Here is a 26,392-nt window from a genome sequence, read left to right as displayed (position 1 = left end):
CAATTATAAAAATCCTAAACTATAAAAAATAAATGATCAAGCACAACAGTTGTTTTTCAATCTTCTTGTGTGATAAATCTTCTACTCTTCCGCCACACCACCGTGATAGTGACACCACTCCCTCTGAAGAGCGCACTCACCAGATTGTATAGCCTCCCACTCTCGTGTTCGGCAAAACAGCAATTGAACCACACCTGGGTTGCATGTGATGAACCGTGACTCCAATCAAGCCAGCTCCATATGTGAAAAACAAATGAATAAAGTGCTCCAGATAGCGTGATACCGTTTTGACAGATTTATTAAAATCACTCCAAACACACTTCAATGGTTACACTCACTTTTAAACTGAAACAAATAAGCCTTTGAACAAATCCACAGCAAACAACAGGATCAATGATCCAACAGTGCACCACGGTCACAGCGGACCTGAAGTGTATACTGGTGTATCTCTCACCCAACCTTCTAAGGCCCAGCAGTCCAATCGGTGTAGTCCTCCTCAGACAGCGGCGTCTAATGTCAGTGCGATGGAATGCTGTGTAACCACGCCCCAGACATGTTTCGCTGAAAAGACTTCTTCAAATGGAATTGGGTGAGAGAGACACCAGTATACACTTCAGGTCCGCTGTGACCGCGGTGCACCGTTGGATCATTGATCCTGTTGTTTGCTGTGAATTTGTTCAAAAGGCTTATTTGTTTCAGTTTAAAAGTGAGTGTAACCATTGAAGTGTGTTTGGAGTGATTTTAATAAATCTGTCAAAACGGTATCACGCTATGTGGAGCACTTTATTCATTTGTTTTTCACATATGGAGCTGGCTTGATTGGAGTCACGGTTCATCACATGCAACCCAGGTGTGGTTCAATTGCTGTTTTGCCGAACACGAGAGTGGGAGGCTATACAATCTGGTGAGTGCACTCTTCAGAGGGAGTGGTGTCACTATCACGGTGGTGTGGTGGAAGAGTAGAAGATTTATCACACAAGAAGATTGAAAAACAACTGTTGTGCTTGATCATTTATTTTTTATAGTTTAGGATTTTTATAATTGTTCATATGTATATTGACACTTCTCACTGGGTGTTGTATTTATATCTATAGTACTGTTTTTCATGTAGAATTAGAGGGTCATAGGTATCATGCTACTTTGACTCATAATTTTACACAATATGTATTAGCGCCACTATCTATCTGTACACGTGAGAGGTATAGTTTTGGGATTCTGAACAATTTACGTATTTATTTAAGTGGCAGCTTTTCACTGTACACTGTGCATGTACACATTTTATATTCATTTACACATTAGTAATATAGTTTTTCACTTTTCTTTGGCGCAGTGGAGTAAGAGAGAATCAGGGGCGGCTCATTTTTATATCTCTTGCTACAAACTAAAGACAAAAATCAGGCAGCCCCCATCTAAATTTGCCACACCCCTTCCTGTTTAAGATCCACCCCTTCATCTGTAAATCCCACCCCTTCCTCTTTAGGCCCCACCTCTTCCTATTAGAGCTCCACCTCAGGAGTTGGTCAGAGACTGCAGACATGATACAGGAGTTGTTTAGACACTGAGGACATAATACAAGAGACTGTCAGAGACTGCAGGAATGATACGAGATGGTCAGAGACTGCAGACATGATACAAGAGATGGTCAGAGACTGCAGACATGATACAAGAGACGGTCAGAGACTGCAGACATGCTGCAAGAGACGGTCAGAGGCTGCGGACATGATCAGAGGCTGCGTGATACAGGAGATGTTTAGAGACTGAGGACATAATACAAGAGACTGTCAGAGACTGCAGGAATGATACGAGATGGTCAGAGACTGCAGACATGATACAAGAGATTGTCAGAGACTGCAGACATGATACAAGAGACGGTCAGAGGCTGCAGACATGATGCAAGAGACGGTCAGAGGCTGCAGACATGATCAGAGGCTGCGGACATGGTCAGAGGCTGCGGACATGGTCAGAGGCTGCGGACATGGTCAGAGGCTGCAGACATGATCAGAGGCTGCGGACATGGTCAGTATCTTCTTTAACATGATCATCGTCCTTCTTCAAATACATTTGCCGGTTATCATTACTTACATCACTGTGACTGTCCCCTCTGCCCGAGCCGCCAAGCTGAGGGGAGTCAAGACCTCTCACCCGAGCACAGCCGAGCACAGCCCAGCCGAGGTGAGCTGAGACCGCCCTCCTGTCCGAGCACAGCCGAGGTGAGACCACTCCCCCGCCCAAGCACAGCCAAACCAAGGTGAGCTGAGACCGCCCCTCTGCTCGAGCCCAGCCGAGCGGAGACTGCCCCCCGCCTGAGCACAGCCGAGCCCAGCCGAGTGGAGACTGCCCCTGCCAGTCATTTTTTGCCGCTTTACTGGGGGAATGCATCTGTGCGGCCGTTAGAAGGAGGTGGGGGTCTTTTTTTTGGTGCAAGAGCGGATTTTTTATTAACAATGTCCTCCGAGATTTGTTGCTGTTATGTGTGGTGGTTTATCTCAACGATATCCTCATATTTTCCAAGTCCCTGGAGAGCCACCACACATGTCTGTCGTGTGCTTCAAAAACGAAGAGAACAATCCCTATTGTAAATTGGAGATGTGCGAATTCCATCGTGAACAGGTTAAATTCCTGGGTTATGTCATTTCCACTGCTGGTTTTTTGTCATAACTGCAACAAATCTTGGAGGACATTGTTAATAAATTCCTGGAAAACTGCCGGAGCGTTACAAAGGCCAAAAGGCATTTTGAGATACTCATAATGGCCTGTTCTGGTATTAAACACAGTTTTCCACTTGTCGCCCTCCTTAATCCTCATGAGATTGTATGCCCCTCTCAAATCAAGCTTTGTGAAAAACGTTGTTTCCTTGAGGCGGTCAAATAACTCCGTAATCAACGGAATCGGGCATTCTTAATCGTGAAACAATTGAGACCCCTATAATCAATACAAGGTCCCAGTTCACCACTCTTCTTCACAAAGAAGAAACCAGCACCAGCAGGAGATGAGGATTTGCGGATGAAACCTCGAAAAAGTGCATCTGCAACATACTCCTCCAAGGCCTTATCCTCCAAGACTGACAAAGGTTAAAAACCCAGCTACGAAGGGGTATGGCACCAGGTTGAAGTTCAATTGTGCAATCATACGACCGGTGTGGAGGCAAACTACTGGCTTGACCTTTAGAGGGGTTGTGCCTCTGTAACCAAGGATAACCAATAACCAGCAGAAACTTAGGTGAGGAAATAACTTGGAATTAGATTATCTCATGGTGAAGAGCCCCTACGGCCATGGACAACGGAACAGTCTCATGAGTCACATGGGCAGGCTGTAGAGGTCTCCTGTCAAGAGCCTTAATGGCAAGTGGATTGCCATGCAGCTGCAGCGGAATCAAGTGCTTTGAAACAAAGGCAGCATCAATGAACAGGCCTGCAGCCCCAGAGTCGATTAGAGCCTGTATCTCGACGGATGACTTAGCCCAGAAAAGGGTAACCAAAAGCAGGGGCTTATCCTTCTGGATAACTGGGGACGAAACAATGCCACCTAAGGTCTGTCCGTGACAGGACCTCAAGGTTCGGGCGTTCCCTGGATGGGTAGGACAAGACTTCAAAAAGTGACCTGCCTGGCCACAATAAAGGCACAATCTCTCCCTCCTCCTAAGGGCTCTCTCATCTGCAGAAAGACGCATGAAGCCCAAGTGCATGGGTTCTCCTTCACTGACCGACTAGTACCAGGAGGCATGGGAGGTGAGGGAGGCAAGGGTGGGACCACAAAGCTTGGAGACAAATGTACAGGAGGCTTCCGCAAGCGCTCCTTAAAAGAGAGTCTTTCTCTGAGTCTGGAGTCAATGAGGTTAGGAAACGTTATCAACTTCTCCAGCTCAGTGGGTATATCTCGGGCTGCTATCTCATCCTTGATCGTATCCGAGAGACCATGAGAAAAAGCAGCCACGAGGGCCTCATTGTTCCAAGCAACCTCTGCTGCCAGAGTACGGAATTCAATGGCGTAATCGGCAACAGTGCTTGTACTCCGATGGACATGAGGCAATTGGCAGTAGAGGCAGAGCATGGGGGAACATCAAATACCCTTTTAAAAGAAGCCACAAACTCTGGGTAACTTAAGACAACCTATTGCATCACACCGCAGAGCTCAGCTGGTGCAGGGCGCTGCTGACTCCCCGCTGACTTATAAAAGTTTATTGGTGTGGGTCTTTTTCGACACTTGTGCAGCAGATCACACCGTTGCTGTTTGCAACCTATGTCTGAAGCGGATCAAGCGTGGCCAGAACAGCAGCCGCTTGGGCACCACATGCTTGACCAGACAGATGACAACCTGCCATGCAGTCCATTGGCAACAGCACTTGAAAGACCCACATCAAAGAAAAAGGCGGACTTCTCCTTGCTCCTCATCTGGGATCTTCAACCTTACTATAACTCCAGTCCTCTCAAAAACCTGCACTGAGAGGAATGAAGGTATAGCAATAGGTGTCCCAAGTACTTGCAGCCAATCTGCTAGCAGTACATCACCATCTGATTTTAGCAGGCAAATTTCCCTACCCCAGTTGCTGAACCGTAAAAAGAAATTCGGTCCCAGCCATCCACACGCTCAGCATCTAAATGCTAGCTTGGCCAAATTGTTAGCACTGCAACTGCTGCCTTTTCAGCTGGTAGACTCTGCCCCCTTTTGTGAATTTGTGGAATGTGCAGCACCTCAGTGGCAAGTTCCAAAACGCCATTTCTTTTCACGGAAGGCCATTCCGGCTCTCTACCGGCATGTGGAACGCAATGTCTTGGTCTCGTTAGACAGGGCGGTCAGCAGTAGGTGCATATTACCGCTGACCCATGGTCCAGCAGGCATAGGCAGGGACGTTACCTTTCCTTCATGATGCATTGGGTAACTGGGTAATAATATAGTATTTCACTATCTGGATTATCCAGATAGTATTAAAAACTGTGTAAATTGAACCTGTGCGTCAATAGGGGATCAATGGTAAGGGAATCCACAATTGTGAGCAAACAAGCAAGTGGTGCCTATAGAGTCCAATTTTGAGTCCACTGGTTTAAATTTGTCATGATGTCATTAGTCATTAGGAGGTTGGCAGCTAGAAGGTTGTAGTGGTGCACAATGAACACCTGAGGCTTAGTGTAACTAAAAAGCTTCATCCACCCAATTGTTAGGCATTTTACCAAGGCCCCCTAAAGAACCCTCAAGGCACCCTGGTTGAAAAAAGGCTGCTCTATGTGATGAAAAAAAAATATTTCACCCCGACCCAGCTTTTGCCTTGCTGAACCATTGTCCACCTGATCTTACAAAGGCCCAATCAAAACTAGCAATATACATCATTACAGTTTCTAAACAGACAATCACAAGGGCCTGGAAATCCCCATCTCTCTGCTCGCTAGAGACTAAAAATAGGGTCACCCAAGCTATGATCCATAGTAAGATTGAGGCGACCATCCTAGATAAGATCCCATGACACCTGAAAATATGACAACCGTGGGTGGATCATTTCCTCCCTCCACAATTCAACCCTAAGCTCCTGAAACCTTAAGGTGGTGAGCCCAATCTTCCACTTTAGATAGTCCCTTGTCTTGTTATGGAACAAACGGCCTCTCCCCCCCTCCCTCTTTGCCATTTCCCTTACACTCTTCTTTCTCTTGTTTTCTCTCTTTTTATCTTTTCCTCTTAGATGCCTTTCATCTCCCTCCTTTGATGTTTCCTGAGGATATGTGGTCCGGGCCTCCCAGGGTACCCCTCTGAGGCCCCTTCCACAATCATTACTCTCCTTTGTAAATATTTGTACTATAACTGCCTGTGCCACATGCATCAGATGGGAGTTTATTCTCCCCCACGCTTCCTTTATTAATGTTGTAATGTTATCATCTGGTTAACATGTACAAATATGATGGATTAGGTAAAATGCATATTTTCCTATGTATATAAAATGCCTATTTTTCTATCTCTATGTGTACGTATAAAAAGTGCCTTCTTATTCCTTACTGAAAACTGGCTGCTAGCAGCCTCTCTCACTGTTCGTATGAGGTATCATGTTTCAGCACAGCAGCAAACACTTCCCATATAACTCTTTGCATCCCTGGCTTAGCCTGCATACCAGCCAGCTTTCTTTCTTCACAGCAACAAAGTGTTTTATTAATTCCTTGCTCAAAATGGCCACTAGCAGCACCCCCTCCCATCGAAAGAAGAATGTATAATTAAGATGGCGCCTCCGTCCAGGATTATGCCCAAGATGATTGACACCTAGATCCTGGAGGAAGTTCACCTTACATGGACATAGCCAATCAGAGACTACAATTATATAGATAACGCTGTACTAACGATGCATTCCTTCACAGTACTAGCCGCCCACCCATATAACCCCATGTAACCAGGAAGAATAAAGAATTATCACATATCTGAACACAGGCTCAGTGTGGTATTTCATCGTGCATACACGGAGTTATATTTAACCCTAATTAGAACAGGGACAGATACTCACTAGATGATTGGTCTGATCCATTTCACAAAGACACCGGGTCATTGTTCTACATTGTCATTGTCTCTCATGCCATGTTTGTTGTTATCTATCTACTTAAAATAAATAAAAATATTGAACAAGAGAAAAAAAAAAATTTTATTTACTGTATAAAAATAAATTTAAACCCAGGCACATAACCCTGTCAGTGTATTTATACTGAAATATTAAAACAATTTTATATCTATGGAAATAAGTAAGGATCTAAAAATAAAGGAGATTCCCACATATTTCCACAAATTAACAAAACAACACAAATCAATTTATCCGTGCTAAGTTGAAGACAAAAGAGATGTGGAATAATATTGTGCAAAAATATATATATTTATTTACTAAAAATCAGTGCAAAATAATATCAAAATATAATTGTTGATAACACAAAATATAAATCTACATTACAATAATGTGGATATAACAGATGATGAGACTATAACCTCAAGCTTTAGTTTTAAAATACCAATGTATATAACTCAACAACCCCTTTAGAAGTAATTAACAGCTCTTTAGAGGCTTAGCAGAATTTAAAAAAACAACCAAGTGTAGATTTTAACACCTAAGACTTCTTCTCCAACAAACAGATCTGCATACTCAACTTCTTAAAACACGCGGACAAATGGTCATCCTGTGTACAGAGCTTGGTAATTTGGCCAAGACTGTATTTAAGACAAAGATTGCAATGCATTTTCTGTTTAAACATGTCTGATAACCAAACCATTCACTAAAACTAAAAATAGTTTAGTGAGATTTATATATATTAGTATATATTTTTCTCTTTAAATTGAATCTGGAAGATCTCATACTACAGACAGAAATCCTTCAAATCCAATTAGTACTACAAAATTGAATGGCCTCACCCAAGACATGTTTAAACCATCTATGGCATACAGAAATCATGATCTATACTTTACCAAAACTTTTGAGCTCTTTTGTTTGAGAAGATGTCTGCTGTGTATCCCAAAGGAACTTTCACTTCCTAGATATCTTCGAACTTTCCACTCTCCAGCCCCTTTGTTAATCTCTTTTCTTTCTCCTCTGTCTCATTTTAAGATTTCCCCCTCGGCTATGTGTATACACTCTATATCCCCCCAGGAGTGGGTGTGGACATGCATTTCACGTCACGTTTAACACGTCATTTCCTGCATCAAATATGCAGGGGCAATATTGAACCTTTGTGTATAACTACCACTAGGGACGGTGTAGGATTAGAAATTGATTTTTAAATGTTTATAAAATATCAAAATACTATCTCCACATAACCTTTACTTGGTCTATAAAAAAAAATATAAAATAACATGAACTGTCAAAGTTATGTCAGACCTCTCCAGACTTCATGGCTATCCATGCGATATATATGTCTTCTAAGAATGCCTAACCCACACATTTACTTAACTCTGACATATCTTTGGAGTTAGGTAATATGGCACTAAAAACCTCATGTATTATTTCACGAGAATTCTTACTCTCAGAAACTCCATACATTTAGACTTTTTATAATATTACAAACATGCTATGTCCATATGAAAAAAGATATACCAATACATTTTTATGAATATATCATGATTAATATTTTATATAAAAAAAAAACAAATAGGTCACATTGTCCAATTAATTTTGCAGATAATTACTCCAATATAATGTAATAATATAATATAATGAGAATTATTGCTAATATAATTATTCACAGTGAATAATTTTACAAAACATTTCAAAACACAGTTTGTGAATATGTCATTTTCCTTATCCCTCAGTCAAGGAGAACATCTCTGTTCATTGTTATTTGATACCTAAACCCAAACATTCTTTTTTTTTAACATAAACATTAGCTGGTACCTTCTTATCTCTTCTGGCTGACAGAATTAGAATTTACGACTTGGTAGAATATATGGTGAGGCCCTTAAAACCTTCTTGTAGGAATCTCTTGAACAAGATGGTTCCTAAGTTGCTTATGAAACCACAAAACATATGTAAAAAAATTAATATGATTTTGGCCTTCTAGATTAATTCTTTTAACCTCCATTGTTCTGACAATCCCCCCCCCGAAAAAAATATGAGCCCCCACCCCCACATATACACATGTACAAACATAAACTCACACATTGGGGCACCCTACACCTGAAAACATTAATTGCGATACACGGGTTACATATTGCCGGAATGAGAGCAATAATTCTATCACCAGACCTCCTCTGTAACACTAAACTGATGACCTATAGGGGGCTTTAAAGCATCGCCTATAGAAAATATAGGGTACTGTTGCTCTGGCATTGAAAGGGTTAAAGGAAATGTTCACCTTCGGGAACATGTTACATGTTCCTGTTCCTGCAGCAGCTCAGCGATCCGAGCCCTCTGTGTGACAGCAGTGTGGGGAGAAGTTCCCCGTACCGGCTGTCACTTTATGTAAAGAGCACAGCCGTTCCATTCATTCACAGAGTTCTGTCCTTTGCCGATGTTGGCTTGTAGTTTTCAATGAACTCCCACACCGCTACTGAGCTCTCTGGTAGATGAGGAACAAGGAGATTGTCATAAGGGACAAGGAGATTATCATAAGGGACAAGGAGATTGTCATAAGGAACAAGGAGATTGGGACCCTGATTTAGTCCCTCGGACAAGTCGTTTTTTCAAGAAATGTCCACACCCCTGGAACTGTTTCTTACATGATGGAGATCAGCCATGGAGTATATCTGAGGTGTATATCAGGGTGTGCTTCTTCCCCACATGAGACCTGTGATGTCCAGCAACATTCATATAGAAAACATTTCCCGCACTAATACACCTCGAGGGTTGTGTGGGACCCCTCATGTACAAGAAGACAGGACTTCAGTGAGGACGAATTCCCTTCACTCATGACAGGAATATGGCTTCTCCCCCCGTGTGAGATCTCTGATGTGTGCAAAGATTGGACTTCTGTGAAAAACATTTCCCGCACTTAGGACAGGAATACGGCTTCTCCCCTGTGTGAGATCTCTGATGTATGTAAAGATGGGACTTCGCTGAAAAACATTTCCCACACTCAGGACAGGAATACGTCTTCTCCCCAGTGTGAGATCTCTGATGTGTGGAAAGATGGGACTTCACTGAAAAACATTTTCCACACTCAGCACAGGAAAGTGGCTTCTGCTTCCCCGTGTGGGATCTCTGATGTGTGGAAAGATTGGACTTCTGTGAAAAACATTTCCCGCACTCAGGACAGGCATACGGCTTCTCCCCCGTATGAGATCTCTGATGTGTGGAAAAATTGGACTTCTGTGAAAAACATTTCCCGCACTCAGGACAGGAATATGGCTTCTCCCCCGTGTGAGATCTCTGATGTGCGTAAAGATCAGACTTCATTGAAAAACATTTCCCGCACTCAAGACAGGAATACGGCTTCTCCCCTGTGTGAGATCGCTGATGTGTGTAAAGACTGGACTTCACTGAAAAACATTTCCTGCACTCAGGACAGGAATACGGCTTCTGCCCCGTGTGAGATCTCTGATGTTTGTAAAGATTGGACTTCAGTGAAAAACATTTCCTGCACTCAGGACAGGAATACGGCTTCTCCCCCGTATGACATCTCTGATGTGTGGAAAGATTGGACTTCTGTGAAAAACATTTCCCACACTCAGGACAGGAATATGGCTTCTCCCCCGTATGAGATCTCTGATGTGCGTAAAGATCGTACTTCTGTGAAAAACATTTCCCGCACTCAGGACAGGAATACGGCTTCTGCCCCGTGTGAGATCTCCGATGTTTGTAAAAACTGGACTTTACTGAAAAACATTTCCCGCACTCAGGACAGGAATATGGCTTCTCCCCAGTGTGAGATCTCTGATGTGTGGAAAGATGGGACTTCACTGAAAAACATTTTCCACACTCAGCACAGGAAAGTGGCTTCTGCTTCCCCGTGTGGGATCTCTGATGTGTGGAAAGATTGGACTTCTGTGAAAAACATTTCCCGCACTCAGGACAGGCATACGGCTTCTCCCCCGTATGAGATCTCTGATGTGTGGAAAAATTGGACTTCTGTGAAAAACATTTCCCGCACTCAGGACAGGAATATGGCTTCTCCCCCGTGTGAGATCTCTGATGTGCGTAAAGATCGGACTTCATTGAAAAACATTTCCCGCACTCAAGACAGGAATACGGCTTCTCCCCTATGTGAGATCGCTGATGTGTGTAAAGACTGGACTTCACTGAAAAACATTTCCTGCACTCAGGACAGGAATACGGCTTCTGCCCCGTGTGAGATCTCTGATGTTTGTAAAGATTGGACTTCAGTGAAAAACATTTCCTGCACTCAGGACAGGAATACGGCTTCTCCCCCGTATGACATCTCTGATGTGTGGAAAGATTGGACTTCTGTGAAAAACATTTCCCACACTCAGGACAGGAATACGGCTTCTCCCCCGTGTGAGATCTCTGATGTGCGTAAAGATCGTACTTCTGTGAAAAACATTTCCCGCACTCAGGACAGGAATACGGCTTCTGCCCCGTGTGAGATCTCTGATGTTCGTAAAAACTGGACTTTACTGAAAAACATTTCCCGCACTCAGGACAGGAATATGGCTTCTGCCCTGTGTGAGATCTCTGATGTTTGTAAAGACTGGACTTCACTGAAAAACATTTTTCGCACTCAGGACAGGGATATGGCTTCTCCCTCCTGTGAAATCTCTGATGTGTGTAAAGACTGGATTTCGCTGAAAAACATTTCCCGCACTCAGGACAGAAAAACGGCTTCTCACCTGTGTGAGTTCTTTTATGCACATTAAGATTGGATTCAGAATGGAAACCCATCCTGCACTCAGTACAGGAAAACCTCTTCTCTGTTGGAAGGACAGCACTGTCCCTCACAGTCTGAGGTTCCTCAGGATAAGAGGAATACGATGGTCCATCTACACTGTGTGGTGCCGGATGGACATTTGAGGTAGTCGGGTTTTCTCCTGGACTATACTGTGTGATGTCCTCATCTTCTACTTTACAGTCTGGAGACAAAGTGAGACAATCCTCTGAGGTTTTCCTCATCTCCCGTCCATCTACTAAAATAGAAATAAAAAGATTATTACTAGACATGAGCAGATTGGTTCCCCTAAACCAGGACTCCGCCCACATCAGGCAGCTTTGGCTCTGAGGATCTTACAATTCCCCCCTCAAGGAAACTAATAAATGGGTCCTCTGTAGGGCGGCAACTAATGATTATTTTCATAATTGATTAGTTGGTGGATTATTGTTTTGATTAATCAACTAATTGGTTAAAAACCCAAAACAAAGGTTGATGTATAATTTAGTTAATATTCTTGAATATCTCTATACAGCGGTAAATATAAATATGCAGATATATAGTTGGATATTTAATCCACTCTGAGAATAACAGACAGATAGATGTATTATTAGAGGGAGAATCTGCTACATATCAGAATCAGAGATCAACATTATTAAAACATAAAAAATACGTAAAACGCTGTTTTGCAGATGATCAGACAGGAGTGTAATATAATATGATGGAAGACAGACTCCCTTGTCATAGACAGGTAGGTGGGTACAAGCTCCCTGCACCTGATGTCACTTATGCTGGCCGTACACAAACTGAGTTTTCTTTCAAAAAAACATTCATCCAATTTTCTAACCGTTAGTGGGATCAAATTGGCGTTCATTTTCCACCACAGTGATGGGAAAATTTGAAGGAGCAGAACAGAAAACTTTTTTCCAACAAACAAATGTTCAAATCATGTATGTGGTTTTTGATCAGTAGTTACATTCATTTTAAAGCTTAATGTTAAAAGCAAGTGGAATTTTCAAACTACACTCATCCATTTATCGAATGTATAAATCATTTTCATACAAATATTTGTGTGAATATTCTCATCCAAAAATGGATCCGTGTATGGCCAGCATATCACATTTAGTAGCAGCAGCATGATTTTTTTTTAATCATCTGTTATGATGGGGTTAAACAAATAGTCCTTTATAGAACAAAAACAGCAGATAATCACTACTATAAGGGATTTATTTATACTGTGAAATAGTGAAAGTAATATATCTTATATCGTATATATAATAATAAATATACCCAGAAGTAGGATACTGTATATGGGAATTTTACCTGGGAGTCACACATGAAGCTATAAGAGGGGGGACTTTTATATTAAAGTAGCTTGACGTTGGCGGGGCTCTGCAGCGGATGCTCCGGCCCCATTGCCTCAAATCGACAGACTACACACTTCATCTATCCATTGTATCTTGTTCCATCTCCACACCCCTTTTTGGATCATGTTTTTTACTTGCAGTCTCAGATACCTTACGGGCACTACCACTTACAGGTCACATTTACAATTGTGGCGTGGGGATATCCCTCTACTATTGTCCTTTGATTGCTGGCTCTTGCCGGGCCATCGCTGCAGTACCACGACCTCAGATCCCCTTGGGGATCATGTTTACCACAGTATTTCCAGCTGATAACATCACTAATACCATTTACGTTTTTTATACTATACAACAATCCATCAATTGATATATCCAGGCTATACTTGCTCCTGATGAGTGGAATATTATCCACGAAACGCGTCGAGATTTTTTACTGATGTCATGTCACAGCAATCATGCAACATCATATAATTTCTATCTTTTTTCTTTGAGGAATATGAATCAATTTTTATATTATGTTTTTTATTATTATGCCAATCATGTTTGTTTAAGATAATTGAGTTGAGTCCTATACTTAGCGTTAATTTATACACTATAATGCATATTGTGTAATTAATACTATCATTCTACCTTTCTATGTGATTTACCAATCATGATTATTATATTTTGTATGTTTTTTACTGTCATGATATCCGTTGCTTAATATGCTCTAGTGTACCCAATAAATGACCTTTTATTATATTAATTGATTCAGTACCTTCCGGTGATGTGTTGCATACAAAGTCCCAAATTCCTGTCTTTTTACCCTTTTCAAAACCACCATCCCCCTTTCCCTTCCCCCTCCCCCTTTTTTACCAATAGGGATTGAGACAATGTCACTTATCACTATTAGCCGTCGTCTCAATTATAGTCAAAATAATACCTGCTTTTTTTGAGGCTACATTTTCCCCTTTTCGCCCCCTCCCCTTCCCCCCCTTCTTTCCTTCCCAATTCCTTTTTGATACAATTGATAGGGACGGAGACAATGGTCTATTGCTACCGCTGCCACATCCAAATTCCCAATGCATACTTTGTTTTTAAAAAGTCTAGATACATAAATTGTGTCTGCAGCAGAAAGAAGATTATCTGAGAGAAATACAGGAATACAGGACGGGGAACACAGCTCAGGAAAGTGACCAGGGGATTACAGGCTGATATCACCCAGTCCTTACCCTACTCTGGACCAATCAGTGAGCAGTATGGGTGAAGGAATGTATTTAGTGTTAATGACCCACCTGTGCTGATCTCTGTAGGAGTGTCCTCCTCTATAAATGTCCCCGTTATTCCATCCTCCTCCATAGACTGCTGATCATCCCTCACATACCTCTCTTCTTCTTCTACTTTAACCTCAAATTCTATATCAATTGGATCTCCACTCTAAATCAAGAAAATGAGAGAGAATATCATCTGTAAGATTTAAGCTTTATTATTGTGACATCACATAAAAAAAATCTACACATTGGTGTTGATTTACTAAAGGCAAATCCACTACGCACTACAAGTGCACATGAAAGTGCAGTTGCTAAAGATCTGAGGGGAAGATCTGAAATGAGGGGAAGATCTGCTGATTTATTTCATCCAATCATGCGCTAGAAAAATTTCATTTTTTTAATTTTCCTTTTATATCCCCCTCAGATCTACAGCGACTGCACTTCCAAGTGCACAGTGGATTTGCCTTTAGTGAATAAAAACTTGTCTCCTCAAGTTAATGTTCTAGATGATCTATCCTACTAACCTTGTAACAGTGAGGGATGGTGTGATCTTCCTGTGTGGAATCCCGGGAATACAGAGGACGGGGACATCTCTCTGGTGGGTTCCTGGTATTAGGTGGCTCCATCACATCCTTGTGTCCTTCTGAAAACTCCTCTATCACTCCATACTCCTCATCCTCCTCTTTAAACTCTTCTTTAACATCAATATTATTATCCCCGAGGTTTCCACTCTAAAAGATTTAATAAAATATTCATTGTAACAAACATGCTGTGTATAAATCAGAACTACCGTGTTTCACCGAAAATAAGCCGGGTCTTATATTAATTTTGGCAAACAAAAACACACTAGGGCTTATTTTCGGGGTAGGTCTCATCATGCCATGTGCTGTCTTCTTTCCCCCCTGCCTGTCATAAATCCCCTGTGGAACTGTGTAAAAGTGCTTGTAAATTCCTAAAATCCACAGCATCACATATTGCAAAATGTGTATGTCTGCAATCCAATTGTGCCACATACCTTCTTTTAGTGCTGGGCGCATCTGTAACCCGCCAAAGCTCTCTTCCCTTCTTTAAGCACTGCAGAGGGAGGAGGGCCCAACATCAGCTAAGCGCCGCCGGAGGCCTCTTCCCAGCTCTAAGGAATACAGAGGGAGGGGGGCCCGAGATCCACCGCTGACAGCTTGCAGAAGAGCAGAGCAGCGTGAGATCAGCTGAGAGCAGCATGAGGTCAGCGCTATACCGAAGGTATTTGGCACAGCTAGAACACATAAACACACACACAGAGTCTACACTATATAACTGTAATAGAGTGGACTCTAGTATTTCACCAGCACTTAAAACTAGGGCTTATTTTAGGGGTAGGTCTTATTTTGGGGTAAACACGGTACCAATAATTGTCACTCATCTACCTGATAATGGTGAGGGATGGTGTGATCTTCCTGTTTGGAATTCTGTGAATACAGAGGACGAGGACATCTCTCTGGTGGGTTCCCATTACTGGATCCATCTGTAGGAAACACACACACTGACTGAATACATTGTTTCTATGTGTTTATCAGATGATGGGGGATCTAGGTGGACCCTCCGTACTGCTCTCTCCTTTACAATAAAGTCTCCTCTTACCCGGTGACGTGAGGGGCGGCTGATTGTCCATCATGACGTCCTTGTAGAGATCCTTGTGTCCTTCTAAATACTCCCACTCCTCCATGGAGAAATAGACAGTGACATCCTGACACCTTATAGGAACCTGACACACACAATGATACAGTCACCATCCAGACACATCCCTTGTCTGTTACTGGATAATGTCCCAGAATTCCCAGCACCGCTCACCTCTCCTCTATGATCTCTCTGGTGACTTCTAGAATCTTCTTTGTATTTCTTAATTCTATCAGGGAGGGAGGTGGAGGCAATGTGATGGTCATATGATCTCCAGACTTCACAGGAGGAAAACTCTAGATCTGAAAACCAATAGTAAAGTCAATTGATATTCTCAGAATCCTCCTCACCATTCAAGTTTCCATTTTATTAAAGCCCTATTTTAATACGGAGGTATAATTTACCCACACAGAACCTCCACAATACGCAGGTAAAATGCTTGTTGCAGGCATTTTGACATCATTACATACAACGCAGGACCAAGAGTCCCACTTTGTAAGTGGGGATGCTAAGAGTCCACCCACTTCCTAAGAGTATCAGAGAAAAAAAAAAAGAGCTGGATGGAGGGACATTGGGAGGAGGAGCTGTGACGTCAGTGTGACGTCATAGAACATATAGACTCTGGATGGAGGGACATTTGGAGGGGGAGATTTGAGGGGCCCTCTATATGAGGCTCCTGTGAAAACCAAATCATTGTTCCTGGGTGCGTCCTACCTCTCCTAAACTGAAGAGTGAACATTGACCTTTACAATACAGAAATCTGTTAGGAATCTGTGAAAGTAAGCTCTCATGTGATCAGGTGACATGCAGAGGAACGGAGTGTAAATAGCAGACCATTTTCTCCAGAGCTCCTAATGGAGAGAGCGGAGGAGAGACTGTGGTCTTTGTTTCTACGGTGGAGAAAGAGGGCACTTTATCACTCTCTGCCCAACTCGCCCACCTCTGGGAAAGGTTCTTCAAGTGGGTACTATTAGGATCCTTCCTGCCACACCTGAATCTCTGCCTGCTATGCAGCTTGAAGTTCCTGTGCCCCAGTCTGACGGCCCAGTGCCTGCTACCCAGTCTGATGTTCTGATACGTGCTGCCCGGTCTGATGTCCCAGTGCCCATGTTCCAGCTTGAAGTTCCAGTGCCTGTGTACCCTCTTGAAGTTCCAGTGCTTGTGTCCCCAATTGAAGTTCCGGTGCCCCCACTTGAAGTTCCGGTGCCTGTGTCCCCAATTGAAGTTCCGGTACCTGTGTCCCCGCTTGAAGTTCCGGTGCCTGTGTCCTCGCTTGAAGTTTCAATGCCTGTGTCCCCGCTGGAAGTTTTGGTGCCTGTGTCCCCACTCAAAGTTTTGGTGCCTGTGTCCCTGCTTGAAGTTCTACCACCTGACTGTACGTATGCCTCGAATGGCACCATTGTCCGTAAGCAGGATCTGGTAATGTTTGAAAAGGCTTTGCAAGCGGCGAATGCACCCCCTACAAGAACTTCAAAAACAGCAAAGACCAAAATGAAAAATAAAAAGTCTTCTGGCACTGCTGATGGTGCTTTGTTTCACCGCGGGTTTGATGAGGACTGTATAGCATGGATGCCTATGGCAGAACATTCCTCCTGTCAGGTGACGAAGTGCATGGCTGCTCTGGTGAGGAGGGTGGTTTGGACCTTGAGGACTATGCCTGTGAGGAGCCACCTGTCCATGCCCGGAGTGCATTTCTAAGGGGGGGAACTGTCACGGTCCCTAACATGCCAAGCAGACGGCCAGGCGTGGTCACACCCAAAGTGGTTCAAGGTGGTATTGAACCCATAACCTTACGTTTGCTTCTCCTGTTGCTTTACTTCTGAGCGACACATCAGTTCTCTATTCTGCCTGCTTTCCAGCTATGTCTAGTTCAGCATGAAGTACTGAGGGTGATACTCTGATTGTACCTGTCACTCCTGGTTCAGCTGAGGCAGTTTACCTAATCAGCTGGGTATAAAACACTGCCTCACTCTGAGGGCTTGTCAGTTCATTGTCTCTTGTTTCCTGTTTTGCCAACGATTCCTGTATTCCTGTGTTCCAGTATTCCTGTGTTCTAGTTACAGCGTTCCAAGACCGACTCCGGCTTCTGACCCTGGCTCTGCTTATCGTTTATTCTGTCTTCTGGAATCCCTGACTATGGCCTTACCTCGACTATCCTTTGGCAAATTCCTGTCAAGCCCCCGTGCACAGATTCACAGCCCAGGTAGCTTATTACCCTGTTACCGTGGGCTGTGTGTATTTGCAAGGGTGAGCATACATCTCAGCATCATGGACTTCAACCTAGGTAAGCAATTACAAAGGGGGTGAATGAGGAGCTTGGTAGTTTCATTTGTTAAAAAGGGGCAAACTTTAGAGATGTTACAAAGGTGAATTCTATAAACTTTTGACGATTGGATTTGAGGCTGAAATGACAAGTCAGAGTCTAGGATTACACCCAGTACCCTGGCGTGAGGAGAGGGACTGATGGTTGCATTGTTGATTTTGATGGAAAAGTCATGGAGGGGGGCACAGGCGGGAGGGAATATTTAATAGCTTGGTTTTAGAGAGATTTAGTTTAAGGAAGTGGTGCGACATCCATGCTGATATATCAGTTAGTAAGTTAGTAATGTGAGAGGAAACTGAAGGAGTGAGGTGAGGAGTAGACAGATAGATTTGGGTGTCATCGGCGTATAAGTGGTATTGGAAGTCGTAGACAGTTATCAAGTGACCAAGGGAGGAGGTGTAGATAGAGAAGAGAAGGGGTCCAAGAACAGAGTCTTGAGGGACCCCACAGAAAGGGGCAATGGAGAGGAGGAGACAGAGATATAGGTAACACTGAAGGAGCGCTGTGATAGGTAGGCAGAGAACCAGAATAGAGCAGAATGTGGGAGACCAAGGGAATGTAGTTTATTGAGAAGGAGCGGGTGGTCAACAGTATCAAAGGCCACAGAGAGGTCAAGTAGTAGAAGTATGGAGTAGTGGCCGTTGGGTTTAGCAATTAGTAAATCGTTGGTGAATTTTAGTAAGGCAGTTTCTGTGGAGTGCTGCCAGACTGTAAGGGGTCAAGAAGGTTATTTTCACTGAGGTAGGAGCTAAGACTGTTGTAGACTAAGCTTTCTAGAAGTTTAAAGGTGAATGGGAGCAATGAGATGGGTCTTAAGTTGTTCAGGTTGGTGGGGTCCAGTGAGGGCTCTTTAAGCAAGGGAATGATCAGCGTATGTTTTAGAGGGGAGGGAGAGATTGAAGATGTAAGTGAGGGAGCATAGGATAGAAGAAGAGGGTGACCGTAGTAGTTGTGAGGAAAAGGATCCAGGGGACAATTGGTTAGGTGGGCATCTGAGAAAAGTTTTGTAACCTCTTCAGTAGTAGCCAGTTCAAAAGAGGAGAGCGTTGAATGTGCTGTTAAGCAAGGTATGTTGGGTGGGGAAGATACACGCACAGTGGAGGTGTCCTCACGAATTGCATCAATCTTGTCTTTGAAGTGATTGGCAATCTCTTGGGCAGCAAGTGAGTTAGTGGGTTGAGGGGGTGGGGGACGAAGCAGAGAGTTAAAGGTTAAGAAGAGCCGACAGGGACTAGATGACAAGGTATTAATAAGAGAGAAAAAGTAGGCTTGTTTGGCAGCATGGATGCAGGAATTGTATCTTAGGAGGGCAGATTTGTATAGGGTTAAGTCCTGCAGACATTTGGTTTTACGTCACAGTCATTCAAGAGAATGGCAATGTCTCTTGACATTTCTAGTGTTGTCAGTTTGCCAGGGTTGTAACAGTCGGGCCTGATTCTGCGTGTGGTTAGAGGAACAAGTGCATCTAGTGATGATGAGAATGAACAGTTGTAGACAGAGGTGGCCAGGTCAGGACAGGACAGGGGAGAGATTATGTCATATAGGTGGTCAGTAGCAGAATAGAGAAGGGTTAAAGTGGCTAAGGTTCCTACAAGTAATCGTTTGCTGCTTGGTGGGATGGGTGGTTGGAGGCAAGGATACAGTGAAACCGATGAGGTTGTGATCAGAGAGAGGAAAGGGGTGTTGGTGAGGTTACCAGTATTGCAGAGATGGGAGAATACAAGGTCGAGGGTATTACCATTGGAGTGAGTGGAAGTATGTGTCCATTGGGTTAAGTCACAAGATGAGGTTAAGTTGAGAAGTTGAGCTGTAGCTGGGCTGTTAATATTGACAGGAATGTTTGAGTCACCAAGAATGATAGTGGATATTTCAGAGGAGAGAAAGAAGGGTAGCCAGGCAGCGAAGTCATCAAAAAAGCGCTATACTGGTCCAGGAGGCCAATAAATTGCTACAATCCTCAGAGAAATGGGAGAAAACAGACAAATACAGTGCATCTCGAAAGAAGAGAGGGATAGAGAGGGAAGGATAGGAAGGACTTGGAAGGTGCTTTGTGGGGATAGAAGGAATCCAAATCTAACTCCATCTCCTTTCTGTCTGTTGGGTCTGGGGGAGTGAGTCCAATGGAGGCCACCATGGGAGAGGGCAGCAGGAGAAGCTGAGTCAAAATTTTGAAGCCAGGTTTCCATTATGGAGAGTATGTTAAAGCCATGAGAGATGAAGAGGTCATGTACAGATGTTAGCTTGTTACAGATGGAGCGGGCATTCCAAAGGGCACATGAGATTGGGGGCTGGTTTGAGGAAGCAGGGGGATAGAAATTAAACTGAGCAGATTGCGGTGGTTGCCAGAGGAGGATTTAGGATATTGGATATGTGGTTTGCAGTAAGAAAATGGGGGACCAGGATTAGGAGAAATGTCACCTGAGACTAGGAGGAGGAGGGTGAGGAAGGCAAGATGGGAGTGGGAAGTGCATGAGCGCACGTGTCTAACGGCCCTGGTGTTTATGTCAGCATGTGGGTGCAGCAAATGCAGGAGATGATGGGTGCAGGGAGAGGGTAGGAGTGAGGGCGATATGTGTATGCTGCAGGGTAGAGAGGAGGGGTAGAATAAGGATAATTTGAGGATAGAAGACACCGATGTGAGAAGGAAGAGTAGAAGGAGCATGTTAGTGGATAGAGAGTGGAAATCTGACTTCATATAAAATAAACGTCAAATGCTTGGTTGCTTGTTGTCTTTCAGAGTGGAGCAGAGTTCTTGTTGTATTTTCATACAGCTTTCGGCTACATGCACACTGAATCTCATAAACAGCCATTTTTGGGAGCTTGGATGTTTTTTTTTACAGCCCATAAACTCCCCTCTATGTTATCCTATGTGTCCATTCACACATGGACATTTTTGGACGTTTATCGGCAGGGGCGTAGTCCTAAAAATGCCAGACGCTGGCAAAGGCTGTTAAACGAGGTTTAACGCTGTAAAGAGAGCTTTAAGACTCATCAGGCATTTCTCTGCCTCTATTCAAAATCAATGGTTCCCTATGGGAGCCCATTGATTTGAATAGAAGTCGCACCAGAAGTCAGATCATGATGATCTGACTTGCGGCGCGACTTGTGTGCTGAGGATGTTGAAGGGGAACTCTTCCTATGGCGTCCCTCTGTCCCCTTCCCACGGCGTCCCTCTGTCCTCCTCCCACGGCGTCCCTCTGTCCTCCTCCCACGGCGTCCCTCTGTCCTCCTCCCACGGCGTCCCTCTGTCCTCCTCCCACGGCGTCCCTCTGTCCTCCTCCCACGGCGTCCCTCTGTCCTCCTCCCACGGTGTCCCTCTGTCCTCCTCCCTCGGCGTCCCTCTGTCCTCCACCCACGGCGTCCTTCTGTCCTCCTCCCACGGCGTCCCTCTGTCCTCCTCCCACGGCGTCCCTCTGTCCTCCTCCCACGGCGTCCCTCTGTCCTCTTCCCACGGCGTCCCTCTGTCCTCCTCCCACGGCGTCCCTCTGTCCTCCTCCCACGGCGTCCCTCTGTCCTTCTCCCACGGCGTCCCTCTGTCCTCTTCCCACGGCGTCCCTCTGTCCTCCTCCCACGGCATCCCAGCTAAGTAGCAAATTGTATGATTGTAATTATTTGGGATTACAGCTGTTTTCTATGGAAGGACAGATAAATGATAGAAAGGAATGCCCATAGAGTATAATGGGAAGTGAGATGTGACCCGGAGTCAGAACCATTCAACATATCAGATCAATCTTTAGCAGACATTCTCTCCAAGTTCAGTGATGATGTTTAATATTGAGATGAAGCGGGATTATTATTGTTTTCTATGGAATGACTAAGGTGAATGACAGAAGGGGCTGTCCAGAGACTATAATGGTAAGCATGGGAGTCAGAACCATTAGATGTAGAAGAAAAAAACATTAGCTGGCACACTCTACAAATTCAGTGGCGATGTTTTAAATTGAGATTAATTGGGATTATCAATGCTTTTTATGGAATGACAAGGATGAATGACAGAAGGGAATGCTCATGGAAATATAATGTAATGCAAAATATAAACTCACTTGCAGGCAAATCTGAGAAGCGCAGCAATTTCACCTTTTCCACAGGTTTTCCTCCAGTAGAATAGCAGATTGTAAAATTTTAATACAATTGTTTTAAATGGAATGAGAGATAACTGACAGAAGGGAATGCCCATAGATCAGATTCTCAAACTCAAATTACCTGAGGGCCACTGGACATGTTTTCATATCCCATGGGGGCCGCATGCAAACTTTCAAACTTCAAAAACCACAATAAACAGTCACTGCAGCCTCACCAGTGCCCATCAAATGCAGCCTCACCAGTGCCCATCAAATGCAGCCTCACCAGTGCCCATCAAATGCAGCCTCACCAGTGCCCATCAAATGCAGCCTCATCAGTGCCCATCAAATGCAGCCTCACCAGTGCCCAACAAATGCAGCCTCGTCAGTGCCCATCAAATGCATCTCCCGCTGTGTCACAGAGTTTGGATTTGAATTGCCCGGGTGGCCACTGTATCAAAGTCCCACCTCCTAGACTGGCTCCTATGATACACATTGCACTGATTAAATTTCCTGGCATTGGATCAGTGTGCTGCCTATCACAGGAGCCAGTTTAGGAGGGCTTTGTTACAGCACCGCCAAACAATTTAGACCCAAGCTCCGTGACACAGCAGGAGATCCCTGATGTGTGTGACATACACAAGGAGAGGAGGAGGGAAGCACTCAGGCACTTCGCCCCCCCCCCATCCCCCTGCCTCAGCTTGCTGTGCATTTTGTTCACCTGCCCAGGATCAGCCCTGCCACGGCAGCCACAGCTCAAAGCAGCCCCGGGGCAATTTCCCGGTATCCTGGTGGACCGGTCCTGTGGGCTGTTTGTAACCGGTCCGCGGGCCGGTACTTTGAGACCCCTGCTATAGAGTATAATGGGAAGCAAGATGTGACCCGGAGTCAAAACCTTTCAACATACCAAATAAATCCTTGGCTGTCATACTCTCCACAATCCGTGGAGATCTTTAAAAACCAAGAGTAATTGGATTATAAATTGTTTGGTGGATGGAGCCGGGATGGGGTCGGGGTGGTGGTTGGAGCCGGGATGGGGCCGCGGTGGTGGATGGAGCCGGAATAGGATCGGGGTGGTGGAAGGAGTGGAAAATGGGATCAGGGGATGAACGGAGCTGGGATGGTATCGAGGGGAATGGATGGAGCCGGGATTGGATTGAGGGGAATGGATGGAGCCAGGATAGGATCAGGGAATGGATGGAGATGGGATCAGGGGAATAGATGGAGCCAGAATGGGATAGAGGGGAATGGATGAAGCCGGGATGGGATCGGGGGCGAATTTATGGAGCCGGGATGGGATCGGGGGAATGCATGGAGACGGGATGCGATTGGGGGAATGGATGGAGCTAGGATAGGACCGGGCGGAATGGATGGCATCAGGGGAATAGATGGAGCTGGGATGGGGTCAGGGTGGTGGATGGAGCCGGGATGGGATCAGGGGCAATAGATGGAGCCCTGATGGAATCAGAGTGGTGGATGGAGCCGGGATGGGATGGGGGAATGGATGGAGCTGGGATAGGATTGGGGGGGAGGGATAGAGCTGGGATGGGATTTTTGATTGGGGGGTTAAAGTATGTGTGCTAGTGGGTGCTTTGGGAGGGGAGAGGAATTGTGCTGGGGGGTGGGGGTTCAAACTTCAAATCTGCCCTCCTCCTTCTAGCACAAGTCCTCTCCTACCCAAAACAAAGCACCCCCTAGCCCATATCCTTTACCCCCCCCAAAATCATTCTTGGCAGCACAACTGTTATCTGCCCAGGCCCCACAGAACCCTCCTTCCCAATCAAAATGTAAGACTCCTGTTGTTAATACAGACCTCGTAGGGCATGTGTCCCTCCTCCACCTCCTCCTGGCCTGTGTATGTGAACATCAGAGCCGAGGAGGAGGTGGCTATAGTCCGGTTCCTGAAGGCTGCAGTCAAAGAGGGATGCGATTGTGGGGGGCGATAGGGCACCCTGTCTGTCAATGTCTCTGTCTCATTCCCTCCATCCCCACCTTCCCTGCACATCGCGTGTAGCTGAAGGGATTACAGAGATCCCGGAAGAGAAAGAGGGAGCCGCGGCATTCAGTGTCAGCCCAGGCCTAGTGTCCCCCTATGGCGGGTGTCATCCAGGTGCTGCCCACACCCCCGCCCCTCCATAGCGACGCCACTGCATGTCCCTTTAACTTGCTATATCATTCAGGTTTGCCTGCAAAAAAGTTGATATACATTCTACTCTATGGGTATTTTCTACTACATGCTACTCTATGGGCATTTCATTCTTTCATTCCTTAGAAAACAATTTATAATTAAATTACTCTCGATTTTAAACATCTCCACTGAACATGGAGAGAATATCTGCTAAAGATTGATTTGATATGTCTAATGGTTCTGACTCCGGGTCACATCGTGCGTCCCATTATACTCTATGGGCATTCCTTTCTGTCATTCATCTGTCATTTCATAGAAAACAGCTATAATCCCAATTTTACAATCTGCTACTCTACTGGAGTAACACCTGTGGGAAAGGGGAAATTGCTGCACTTCTCAGATTTGTCTATGGGCATAACCTTCTATCATTCACTTTTGTCATTCAATGGTGTATTTAGGTTTTGTTCTGCCCTAAGCCTGACTAAACTCGCGCACCCCCTAATTTAAATATGACCCACCCCTTCCTGTCAAGGCCACACCACTTCCTTTTAAAACCTGCTCTGTCATCTTCGTGGGAAGAGGACAGAGGGACGCCGTGGGAAGAGGACAGAGGGACGCCGTGGGAGGAGGACAGAGGGACGCCGTGGGAGGAGGACAGAGGGACGCCGTGGGAGGAGGACAGAGGGACGCCGTGGGAGGAGGACAGAGATTTTGCTGAGTGCTGGTGCCAAGTTTCCGCCCCCCAGGGTCACTGCAAGCCTGGAGAAAAGCTGTGTAATGCCGCGTACACACGAGCAGACTTTTCAGCTTCAAAGGTCCGACGGTCTTTCCAACGGACTTTCGACGGACTTTCAAAAAACCGGACTTGCACATACACGAAAGGACTAAAGTTCGTTCGAAAGTCCGTTGGTTTGAACATGATGACGTACGAAGGGACTAGAATAAGGAAGTTCATAGCCAGTAGCCAATAGCTGCCCTTGCATCGTTTTTTGTCCGTCGGACTAGCATACAGACGAATGGATTTTTCGACCGGACTCGAGTCCATGTTCCAAATCTAAAGTCCGTCTGATTTTCAACAGAAAAAGTCACCTGAAGGTCCGATGAAGCCCACACACGGTCGAAAAGTCCGGTCGTGTGTACACGGCATTAGAGGATATGAAGGAGAGATGAGGAGGAGATCCAGGAATCAGGATAAAGGTCAGGACAAGCAACAGACGAGCGCATCCAAGAGATGAAGCCGGGGTCACTACACAGAAAATCAATCCAAGGAAACAACAGGCAGGACGAGGAATAGCAAGAAGGAGCTCAGAGACAAATGAGAATATTGCTCAGCCAATGGGAGATTATCTCAGCATGACTTACATAATGAAGGAGATGAGGGGGAGGGGAGGAAGTCACTTATGGTGACCATAGAGACATGGAAATTCAGCTGGTTCAGCAGGGATCGGTCACATTTCCATCCATGTGTGGTCACTGCCGGATAAAAGTCACTCCATCATCAGCTGCAGCCAATAGCTTCATCACTGATCTGTGTATTCTGAGAGCGGAGGAGCGCCCCCCATTGTCAGAATACAATAGTGCAGCGGGGAGGATTCCCCCATCCCCCTCCAATGTGTGGATGGGGGAATCACTTCAGTTTTTTCCTCTCATCCCGCTGGCTGAACGATAAAACTGAACCATGTATGGCCAACTTTGGAAGCAAAATATATTAATCATCAACTGATCCCCCTGAAGGGGTTAATCTACATATTACCTCCTCTGCTGCCAGATCCAGCAGTGTCTTCTCTCTACGTCCTATAAAAAGAAACACCCTGTCTTTACCTGACAACACTTCCTGTCTGTATTTCCATAGAGACTTTTTTTACAGGGTAGGGTTGAGATCACCACCTTGTGGAACTCAGAGGAACTGCAGCTATAGAAACATCTTGTAGCATGAACACGGCTGTTTCAAGTATTATTATTATTATACAGGATTTATATAACGCCAACAGTTTACACAGCGCTTTACAGTATAGAAATGAAGAGACTGCAAGCTGTTTGAGGAGTCATGTTGAATTGTATAACAGGAACAGCAAACACAGAACAGGAAACAGAAAGTATAAGCAATGCAATATTACCATAGAATATATTACAATAGAGTCACTGTATTTGTATAAGAACTCCATAACATCTCCCTTTTTTACATTCAATCCAAAAAATGTGTAAACAACCTAAAAACAGATTGTGAACAGTCTTAAACATAACATACTGGGTGGTATTTACTAAAGGCAAACAGACTTTGCACTTTGCAAATTGCAGTTGCACTCTGGGAGTCCAGTTGCGCCCAAAACTTAGTAAATG

The 26,392-nt window shown here is 44.7% G+C and overlaps 1 protein-coding gene across 1 annotated transcript in view; it reads right to left on the bottom strand.

The window, feature by feature from the left end:
• The window catches only part of LOC141121727 (uncharacterized), a 178,289-nt gene extending 152,374 nt beyond the window's left edge, over window positions 1–25,915 (bottom strand). The window contains exons 1-7 of the mRNA XM_073611438.1: window positions 25,806–25,915; window positions 15,715–15,842; window positions 15,505–15,628; window positions 15,291–15,388; window positions 14,409–14,615; window positions 13,909–14,050; window positions 9,359–11,529 (exon numbers count right to left, since the gene is read on the bottom strand). Of these exons, the coding sequence (XP_073467539.1) occupies window positions 9,359–11,529; window positions 13,909–14,050; window positions 14,409–14,615; window positions 15,291–15,388; window positions 15,505–15,589 (2,703 nt within the window). The 5' untranslated portion in view covers window positions 15,590–15,628; window positions 15,715–15,842; window positions 25,806–25,915. The remainder of the gene's footprint in view (window positions 1–9,358; window positions 11,530–13,908; window positions 14,051–14,408; window positions 14,616–15,290; window positions 15,389–15,504; window positions 15,629–15,714; window positions 15,843–25,805) is intronic.
• Between the last annotated feature and the right edge of the window lie 477 nt (window positions 25,916–26,392).

The sequence above is a fragment of the Aquarana catesbeiana genome, unplaced genomic scaffold (assembly GCF_042186555.1).
Source record: "Aquarana catesbeiana isolate 2022-GZ unplaced genomic scaffold, ASM4218655v1 unanchor228, whole genome shotgun sequence".
Taxonomy (NCBI): Eukaryota; Metazoa; Chordata; class Amphibia; order Anura; family Ranidae; genus Aquarana; species Aquarana catesbeiana.
This window is presented reverse-complemented; position numbering and strand designations above follow the sequence as displayed.